Here is a 10504-nt window from a genome sequence, read left to right on the forward strand (position 1 = left end):
TTAGTTTAACAGGCAGTATCAATTTGTGGCAGGAAAAGTATTCCAGAATAATGTTCCCCGTTTTCTAAAAGGGGGGAATTGGTGCCAATAGCACTGACAAATGACAACAGCTAAGGCCATCCTTATATTGTGAAAGTTCCTGTGTGGAGTTCCAACTACTGACTGCCGTGGTAGAGCTGGAATTTATGATGCTCGTCGTGTCTTGAGCTAAACATATTACATATTGCTGTGTAGATCAGACAGCACAGGCATTTGGCTCCCAGCCAGAAATGATTTGATGAGAGTAAGAGCTTGCTTGGGCCGGTGCAGAGGAACCTCGTGACCTGCACCCCTCACAGTCACAAAGTTGAGACCCTTGTACCCTTGGCTCCAGCCACCGACCTGTTTAAACACAGAAAAGTTCAAAATCTAGGAACAGAATGGAGGAGGGATACCGAGTGGCGGGTTCGGTTAGCTAATTGTAAACAAAACAAAAAAAGGAGTGGAGGATGGATATCCCAAATAACTAAGCGCATTGGAGTGGGCTAGCAAAAAATAAAGAATAATATAAAATGTTCACTTAGTTCTGATTTAGATTCTAAGGAAATTCAGACAAACTAGTACTGCATTTATTAGTATTACTTCGACCAATCCAAGCTATGTTGAAAGTAGTGCTATCCAATAGAAAAAGCAAGACCGCTTCGTTCTCTGTGTTTTAGTTGACTAAAAGCTAAAATGTAGATTAATATGGTACAAGATTTTGATCTAGAATGTAGACTAAATCAGAACGGATGGAGTAGGTATCATATATGAACTGCAAAACTTTTTCTTCTTTGAGTAAGAAGTGATTGACTATTCGAACAGAGGTTCGGCATGGACACATGCCCCAGGCCAAAATATAAATAGCTTGAGGATGAACAAATTATGCACGAGACAAACCACAATGCTTCAGGCTACTGAAAATTCATGGAATCATGGGCGTATTGATTAAGAAGAAGCCTATACCTCGCCATCATCATCATACCAAGCATGCCAAGGAGTCACTGTTGGAAGCTTGAGAGCATCAATACTGTATCTAGTTGATGTTACTGGAATCACCGCATCTGTGTCTCCACTGGACAAAGTAAAGAAAATATCAACACAAAATATACTTATATGTCTGTCCATCATTTATACAAGCCATTCCCACAATGTTTGAATACAGAGAGGGAGACAAGTAGCTACTTAAAAGGTTTTACCAGCATCTTATGGTACGCCAAAATTACACAACCATGTTAAATGTGGAGACTAAAAAATAGTTCACGTCAAGCTAGGTATATAATTCATGATAGTCATCTTATAAACCCACTTCTGTGAGGAGACAATACGTGAACTATTTTAAGTTAGGAAATATACTGAATCCTAAGTGTATGGCAGGGGGCATAGTATTAGAAACATCCTGCCTGAGTTGGCAAAGACTCCAGAGAGTTGGGAATAACCTGAACATCCATATACGAAGCCCATACTGTATAAGTTCATGATAGATATGCAGTACAGATCTTTCACAGTCCCTCCAATTAGTGTTAACAACTTCACTGCAAAGAATGTCAGTAGTACCAACATGTTAAAAGAGTAAACAAGAACAAGAAACATGCTAGTGGATCTGCTTATCGGCATTACATGTCACTGGCGTTCAAGTTTTCCCATTAAGTTACTAAGAAATTATCTCTAAAATAGGATAATACATTATGACATGTAAAATGCCGTGATGTTGGGCTTTTTCCAGAGAAGGAGATGAAAAAAAAAAGTGGCTGCCTTCTCTTGACTAAGAGATACCTCTTACCACTGAAGACATTTTTCTCCTTAGTATTGGATGCCATCTCTTAGTCAAATGTTTTTTACTTAAAAACTTAATAAGCAAATAAATTTAGAGACATGCAAACATTTCTTGCTAAAGATAGCACTAAGAGATAACCGATTATATAACATACAATATTGCCATCTCTAGATGACGTGGAGGAGAAGAGAAGGTGTCTCAACCACTGTACATGCCCTTAATACTGCAAAGCAGTATAGACATAACACCTATTTTTTTAAGACTAATCATATATATTTAGAAAAAGTATTCAGCGAACAGCCCTACATCATGGAGCATGGAATCAAATTTAGTTACTGATAGTATGAGTAATATTAGTACGATTTTCAAAAGACGGTTTTCCGTAAATTTATTATAGCAATGCACTGGACAAACTTACGTTGTAAGGATGGTAAAATCAATTTCAATCGTTAAAAATCTGCTCACAGCATTACCTGCAGGTCTCCCATTTTGATTTGCCAATGACTGGATTAACGTGAAGTGCCTTCTGCACCTCGGCCAGATTGAAGTATACAATTGAATGCTTTTCAGTGCATGGATCATACTGCTCTCCCATTTTTCCAACAGACTATCAAAACACATCATGGTAAGAATCAGATGTACAGAAAACGTGTGAAGTCATGAAGCATTAGAGTTTTTATTTTATGAGCAGTAAGTGTGCTTTTTTACATGATAAGAAATATGGTGATGAATTGGTACAAGGTCATTGTCTTTTAAAAAAATTGAAACATGGTATGCACTTAAATGGATAGTCCAGATGAAGGAAAGATTCCCCAGTTAGTTCATAAAAGACAATTTTCATGCCAAAGTACAGAACTCTTTAAGTTTTTCTTAAAATCAATACAGGAAAATATGGTGCACAAAACTTAGGATCCCAAGATAGGAAGCCATGGTTGTTTTAATTAGAGACTTGAGTTGCAGGAGCTTCAAAACTTACCCGAAGCCTTTTCACCACTTTGTTCCTTGAGGAGGCAAAAGATGAATGACAAGTAGGTGTGAAGATGCTATATGAATCAATGTTCCCAGCTTCAGTGCTAGCAATGTCAAGAATCTTATCACATTGTGGAGATGAATGCACAAAGGACTCAAAGTCACAGAAAATGTTCAGTAGCTTGTATGTTTGATCAGAAATCAAGCCGGTGGTCCACATATATTGAAATATTCCATAGTGGTCATGGAAATCATCAGTCAGGGCATTTCCTACCTATAAGCAATGACATTAGTAAAGAGAACAGAAACATAAGGAAACCACAACAATGAGAGAGAAAAAAGAACAAAATAAACTAAGATTCCAGCACATGGATCACTGATTTTCATGCGGTCCTATCAAGAGCCAAATCTTTAGGGACATTCCAGTCCCTCAAGTCTCTTTTTACCACCTCCGCCCACCCATGTCAGCTTTGATCGTCCTCTGCCCCTCCTTGTATTTTCATACTCCTTAAAATTCCAGTGTTAACTGGTGCTTCTGAAAGTCTTCGTTGGATATGATCAAACCTCCTTAGTCGGTGTTGGACTAGCTTCTCGTTGACCGGTGCCACCCCCAGCCTATCACGAATTACCTTGTTCCTAATCCGGTCCTTTTTTATATGGCCACGTGTCCACGTAGCATGCGCATCTCCGCAACACTCATTTGTTGGATGTGTTGTCTTTTAGTGGGCCAACATTCTGCTCCGTATAGCATCGCCGGTCTGATTATCGCTCAAGAGGCATATACGTGAACACCAAGGGGGCAACATCAATTTTAGGAGAAATTGCGAAAGCCCAACATTCTGCTCCGTATAGCATCGCCGGTCTGATTATCGCTCAAGAGGCATATATGTGGACACCAAGGGGGCAACATCAATTTTAGGAGAAATTGCGAAAGCCGGGACTCGAGCTCGAGACCTTAGGATTTAATACCATGTGAAGCTTAACGCACTAGCCATCGTAGCCAAAAGTACGAACTGATGGAAAGGGCAAGTGCAATTCACTTATGCACATCAACAGTTGCCACTTCGTCCATCCTGCCTTGATCCCGTGGCAAACATCCTCATCGATATCACCATCACTTTGCAGCATTGGCACCAAGTATCGGAAGGTGTCCCTCTTAGGCACTATCTGTCCTTCTAAACTAACATCTCCGTCTTCGCACCTAACACCACTAAAGTTGCATCGCAAGTACTTGGTCTTGGTCCTACTAATTTTAAACCCCTTTGATTCCAAAGTCTACCTCCATAGCTCTAACTTCCTATTTACGCCAACCCTGGTTTCATCCACTAGCACCACAAAAGAATAAACGAATTAATCAAGTCAAAAGGCAATCTACCAAGACGTCTCTCCTAATTTACAAGGAAAGCAAACGGAGGACTTAGTAATTAGTATTACAATTATTCCTCACTTGCTCCAACATACAAAGGCCAGTCTGCCATTGCATAAGACAAAATACTACTTTCCTCGGCCAGATATATGCACCAGATGTACTGCATTTCCTTTAAAAATCTGAATTAACCGACAAATTCAAACTAGCAGAGTGACTCGTGCATTTAGTGGCTAGATCTATTATGTATTGTTATATGTGTCTTCATTAAGTTATGATGTTGCCTTCGAGATATTGGTAGGTCATTAAGTACACATCTAAAATGATATGAAAACGGGTAGCCAATAGTATATACCAAGTGGAACTGATTTGGCAATGTTTCCTTGGTATTTACCTAGCAAATATTGACACCTTGAGGAAACGCTATTGGACTTTCCTGAGAATCTCATCATTAAGTGCATTGGGTTGTTTGTAAGGGTAGGGTATGCGGCAATAGAACACTGCTAATTTCTTGATTTCCCTCTTAGACTACTCAAAGTGGGAGTAACATAGGTAGTAACATCACACATTCCAAGACATTTTGGTGACATGGCATGAAAATAAATGAAGAAAGAGACTGAGGCAGTAACTAACTATGTTACCGTAATATCACACTTCTCAAGACAAGATGAGTCTACAACCTAATAAATATGACCTTGCATGATACCACACATATGTTACCACCCACTATAGAGGTAGTAACATAGAGTACATGTTACTACTCTATGTTACTCCCCACTATGACTAGTCTTACCACTTCACCGCATCAATCATGTATATATTTCCGTCAAGAGTTTTTGATAACCCACCAAGAATTAACTCTAAACATTGATGGCTTGTATCTAAACTCCGCGTTCTATTCCTCCTCTTGCCCCATCATTGACCGTATTTCTGTTTATCCATTTGTGCAATGGCCGCCTCAAGATGCTTCCAACAAGCTCATCTCACTATAATTATCTATGTCGCTTGGCCATCTAAGGAAATTTAATTGCCGGTATATATTCATCAAAAAGTTGCTAAATCATTCTCTCTCACTCATTCAAATTACTGTGTGCTCTTGTTTGGCCATCTATGTTCTACTGAATCGACCTATTTTCCTAAACCATCCATGTTTATACATCTAAGCAACAGATGTTACATGTAAGGGTACATCTACATAGGTCATCAATTAATATTCCCTCCATTCCATAATTCTTGTCGTTGTTTTAGTCCCTATTGCAGGTGATCGACTCGAAATAAAATTGCTAAATTTGTTTAAATTTTTATTCAAATTTGAGTTTTAAGTTTAGATATAGTTATATGCATTCCTTTTCTAACCACCACAGCTTATGATCTTTCAGGAGACCTTCAGTTCCATCATATATCAACATTGGTCAAAACAGAAGAAGATATTAAATGTACATTGGTCATCTTCATATTTGTTTCCATCTGTATCTTAAAATTTCTATCATCTATACATGATATGCATGATTAATAATGCAAAATATTATTCCTTATTTTTATGTAGCAATCTCTTCTCTCATACAGGTTGTATGGTGCCTTTTGAAGATACACTTTTTGTTACATGATTATCTTGTACGTACTATGATTGTATGTAACTTCACAACAAATCAAATCTCAACCCATATAATTAAGATCAATGGCGCATATATTTGTAATCTATGTGGAAGTGGTGACTTCTTTGCCTATGATTTAAAAATATAATATATTTCTCATCAAAACGACCTAGAACATCAAGGATAAGAAAATTGCTACTATGGAAATATAAAATAAGGGCAGCTATCCAATTTGGGTCTTAATGAATACATATATATTGATATTTGTGTCCTAAATAATCAAAATACAGGATGAAATTTGATAATCAAAATGCAGAAGTACCAAAGCCATACCATATAACCCTTAAGATTGATTGTTTTGTCTCCAGTGGCCTCATGGTGCCTCTTTATGGCTTGAGCCAACTGAGGAACGTAGTGACCTAACCAAACCAGTTATAAGTGAGTTTCCAAACCTTTCTATATAAAGAAGAAATAGGCAGTAGAGTACAAAAAAAGAAATAAAGGCCTGTAAAGATTCTACGAACCAGCATAACTCTCTCCAGTTAAATAAAATTCACGCTCCTTGTATTGAGGAAATCGTTCAAGCCACTTTGTTAGAAACACCAACGAATCCTTGGCTGCAAGATAATGCTAATTACAGTGAGCAAACTCCAACAGTAATACATCACTAGTTTGGAGTATTTTGGAGGATATGAATTTCATGTAAACAGTAGGACAGACAGAGTGAAAGGGGTTGCAGTACCAGTCCTCTCATCCCCATTGCTTAAAATATCGGCAGAGGTGTTCGAATATGAATAACCAACACCAACCGGTGAATCAAGGAACAAGATATTAGCAACTGCAAATATTGAGAAGTTGTTAAATAGATATATATCCTCCAAACCAAACTGGAGAGCAGGGAACATCACAAACTCGGAAGTTTAGCAAAATAAAATGACTACTGATATTAAACAGGAAAGGATTGTAAGACTGAAAAGTACAGCTATACTCCAACAAAAGCATAAGTAACAATTCAATGATCCAATTCATCAAATAGAAATAGTACTACTAAAGGTAGCGGCATATGAAAATGTTCAATTAGTGACAGTGCTGGTATTCATCTGAATTGAGTTTTTTTTTGTTGGATGCTACCTTTGTTCCAAGAGTAAGGATTCATATGTACACCCTTTCCATCTGCATTAACATGGAAAGGCCCCACTTCTTCCCCAAGTCCAAAAGCAATTGATGAGCAACCTGGCCCTGGAAAATGAAATAAAATATACTCTCGATTCATTCATGGTACTTTTACAAAATGAACCACGATGAACAAGCCAGGACTTAATACCTGGGATAGATTTATCAATACCCTAGCAGAAATACTTAAAGAAAACTGGTTACCACTGAAGTTAAGTTAGCTAGCAGAAACTAGGATAAGGTGGGTGGAATAGAGAATGTGTGGGATTTATTTGTATTTTAATAAATTCTACTGGTGTTAAGTTAGTGAGATTTTAGTTTGACTTTTTAACTCACGAAACTCATAAGAACTAATTCAAAGAAAACATTTGCTGGACAGTTGCATACTCTATATCCATCCAGCTGAACATTTCTATAGATTATGAACACTGGCAAAATATAAACCAGATTTACAGTCTCTTGGTGAACCTGGGCCATGGCCCATGCTTAAAAAATTACCAGGCTATATGATCCATTTAATTACTTTGTCTAGGATGAGGAAATCACTCCACATTAATCTAGCCCGGTCTTAATAATCGGCCACACTCCACTTGCATAACATAGGGTTTGTTTGGATTGTTGCCAATGGTTATCCTTCCAAAAATTTAGCGTTGACCGAGAGCATAAGGCAGCGTTTGGATTGAAGCCGCGTTCCACAAGCCATACCAAAATACCGGTCGCTACCTCAGATTTCACGCCCGCGCGCTGGCGAAACAGGGGCGGACAAATCCCTCGCCAAAATATTGGCGTGCCAGAGATTTGGCGTGGCGGCCGTGGGCATGAACCAAACAGCCCCATAGTACCAGCAACTAGAAAGCGCTCAAAGTTTTCATGTCAGCATGAATAAATGGGAGGTTTGGTTCTGGTGTACTCAACAACGCCATGCTTCACAAATTAACATGATTACCATCCATTACTATCGTGCAACTGGGATGTGGACATATCAACCAAATTTCACAATTAGCTAACCCATATGGCAGTAGTGAATTGACTGTATTTACCAATTTTCTGGCTGAATTAGGGCCCCATAGGCAATGAGTGCAGCCGAGAACTAAAGATCGTGTCATCGCAATGGTCGATTCACTGAGAAAACTACTACAGTCCAGCACTACAAAATCGTCGGCACACACAATTAACAACAGATCACGGATCACGGTGGTCAACGGCAGTACTAGTAGCAACTTCACTCATACAAAAAGAAAACAAATTACTATAGGAAATCACAGAAGGCGCGGCCGGCGGCAGTACCTCCGTTGAGCCAGAGCACGAGGGGCTTGGACGCCGGGTCGGTCGCGGCCTCGAAGAACCAGTAGAAGAGCGCGGCGCCGCGCTCCTCGCTGACGGTGACGTACCCCGCGTAGTGCGCGAAGCTGGCGTTGAACGCCTGCCCCGGCACGCGCGGCACCCGGTCCTGCTCCTGCTCCCCCCGCCACGACCCGGCCCCCGCCGCCGCTGCGGAGACGGCCGCGACGAGGAGCAGGAGCAGGACGGACAGGGGCCCGGAGGCGCCCGACATCGCCGGTTCGCGGCGGCAAGAGATGGCTGTGGCGCGACGGTCGCACGGCCGGCGACGTGGGGACTGGCGGTTGGCTGTTTCAGTGAAGGACTGGAGCAGACAGTAGAGTAGAGTAGAGCAGTGGTTAATCGTGGCGAGTGGCGAGTGGCGAGTGGTGTGGGCTAGTTGCGGTAACGTGCACTCACGTGCGCCGTACCAATGATGCCAACATCTCACGCAACGAAGAATCATACGGGTATTTCTGGTAGAGAAATACGTACGCAATTATTAAAAGGAAGATCGTGTTGTGCGATCTCTATCGGCTGGCCGGTCCCGAGGGTGCATAGCATAGATGAAGTAGACGAACAGCAAAGGTACACCGATTGCGTAAAGTAAATTGACACATATGGAGAGAGCTCTTTATTAATCTTTCTGTACAATGAGATCTCTTCTATTTATAGGCCTAGAGGGATAAAATGATAAGACACACTTAACGTTAAACGTGGGAAAAGACTTAGACAAACGAGCTGCCCACCGAAGTGGGCACGTTGGAGGCCCAAGTTTCCCAACACTCCCCATGGGTATTATCCGTATATCCATGTCTCAAAACTCCGAAAAAACCCAGTGGAAAAATATGGAGAAAAGGATCATGGTATACTTTGCTATGTTGCACGAATTGCCTCGTCAAAAACCTCATGTGAGAAACTTCATAAAAACTCACTTAAGGGAAAAAAGAGTACAATTTACTTAACTGCAGAGTTAAGTACTCAATCATCGGGATCAAGATTTCAGTGACGATTTTGTGAAGATTCTCCCCCTAAACCTTGCATCTCCCTAAGTCTCATCATGCCGATTCCACGAACACATCTCTCGAAAGAAGATGCCGGTAATGACTTGGTGAATAAATCAGCAAGATTCTCACACGACTTAGTGTGCAAGACTTTTACCTCGTTCATCTTTTGCAATTCATGTGCATAGAAGAACTTGGGGTGTATATGCTCTGTAAGACCGCTCTTCACATAACCCGAAGTCATAGCCAGCTTTAATGACCCACCACCACCTGTCTTTTTGTCTTCGGGACTACCGATCTTCACTTCTTATTCGCTTCCTGGACTTGTGCAACACAAGCGGCATTATCTTCGTAGATAATGGTTGGGATTTGGACGGTATTCAACCCACATGTCATCTGGATGTGGGTGATCACCCTTCAAAGCCAAACACACTCACGTGATGGTTCATATAGTGCCATGATTTCCGAGTGGTTCGTCGAAGTTGACACGAGAGTCTGCTTAGACGATTTCCAAGAAACCGCAGTTCCACCACAAAGGAAAACATATCCAGTCTGCGACTTGAACGTGTGCGGGTCTGACAGGTACCCAGCATCAGCATAGCTTACGACTGATAGGTCTTGATTCCTTCGATAAAACAAGCCAAGATCTTTAGTTCCTTGCAGATATCGGAAGATGTCCTTAACGCCTTTCCAATGTCTCTTGGTAGGCTCAGAACTGTACCTAGCAAGCAAATTGACGGCGAATGCAATATCCGGCCGTGTACAATTCGCGAGGTACATGAGTGCACCAATTGCACTCAAATAGGGGAATTATGGTCCAAGAATTTCCTCCCCCACTTCCTTAGGCCTGAACGGATCCTTGTCTTGCTGCAAAGATCTTCCGCTCATCGGGGTCTTAGAAGGATACGCATCTTTAAACCCAAATCTTTCCAACACCTTCTGGGCGTAGGTCGACTGGTGCACGAGAATCCCAGCAGGGGAATACTCAAGTTGCAGACCTAGGCAGAACTTGGTTTTGCCTAAGTCCTTCATTTCGAATTCCGACATCAGGTAGGAACTCGCTTCCTCAATATCCCCAGGTGTACCGATTATATTCAAATCGTCCACATACACCAAGATAATACAGAAACCATCTTGTGATCTCCGTATAAAAACACATGGGCAATCTGCATTGCTCATGTAGCCCTTCTGATGAAGGAAATCGCTTAAACGATTATACCACATCCTACCATACTGCTTAAGTCCATACAGTGACTTCTTAAGTTGAACACTATAAACCTCT

At 40.9% G+C, this 10504-nt stretch overlaps 1 protein-coding gene across 1 annotated transcript; it reads right to left on the reverse strand.

Moving 5' to 3' along the window:
• On the reverse strand, window positions 1–8468 carry LOC124685171 (serine carboxypeptidase II-2). Its single transcript, XM_047219500.1, has 10 exons — window positions 8186–8468; window positions 6857–6964; window positions 6468–6563; window positions 6250–6342; window positions 6059–6144; window positions 2772–3038; window positions 2269–2402; window positions 1458–1553; window positions 985–1093; window positions 1–381 (listed from the first exon to the last, which is right to left on the reverse strand). Exons 1-10 carry the CDS (start codon window positions 8451–8453, stop codon window positions 217–219), a joined length of 1422 nt encoding a protein of 473 aa, XP_047075456.1. The 5' UTR covers window positions 8454–8468; the 3' UTR covers window positions 1–216.
• Between the last annotated feature and the right edge of the window lie 2036 nt (window positions 8469–10504).

The sequence above is a fragment of the Lolium rigidum genome, chromosome 1 (assembly GCF_022539505.1).
Source record: "Lolium rigidum isolate FL_2022 chromosome 1, APGP_CSIRO_Lrig_0.1, whole genome shotgun sequence".
In the NCBI taxonomy this organism is placed as follows: Eukaryota; Viridiplantae; Streptophyta; class Magnoliopsida; order Poales; family Poaceae; genus Lolium; species Lolium rigidum.

Bases quoted from the DNA above. Each gene is read 5' to 3' on its own strand.
- LOC124685171 (XM_047219500.1), bottom strand. From the start codon at position 8,453: ATGTCGGGCGCCTCCGGGCCCCTGTCCGTCCTGCTCCTGCTCCTCGTC. The intron at 6,145-6,249 runs GTTCGTAGAATC...TGGTTTGGTTAG, and splicing joins AACTGGAGAGAGTTATGCTG to GTCACTACGTTCCTCAGTTG. The intron at 1,094-1,457 runs GTTATTCCCAAC...TACTTTGTCCAG, and splicing joins CTTCGTATATGGATGTTCAG to TGGAGACACAGATGCGGTGA.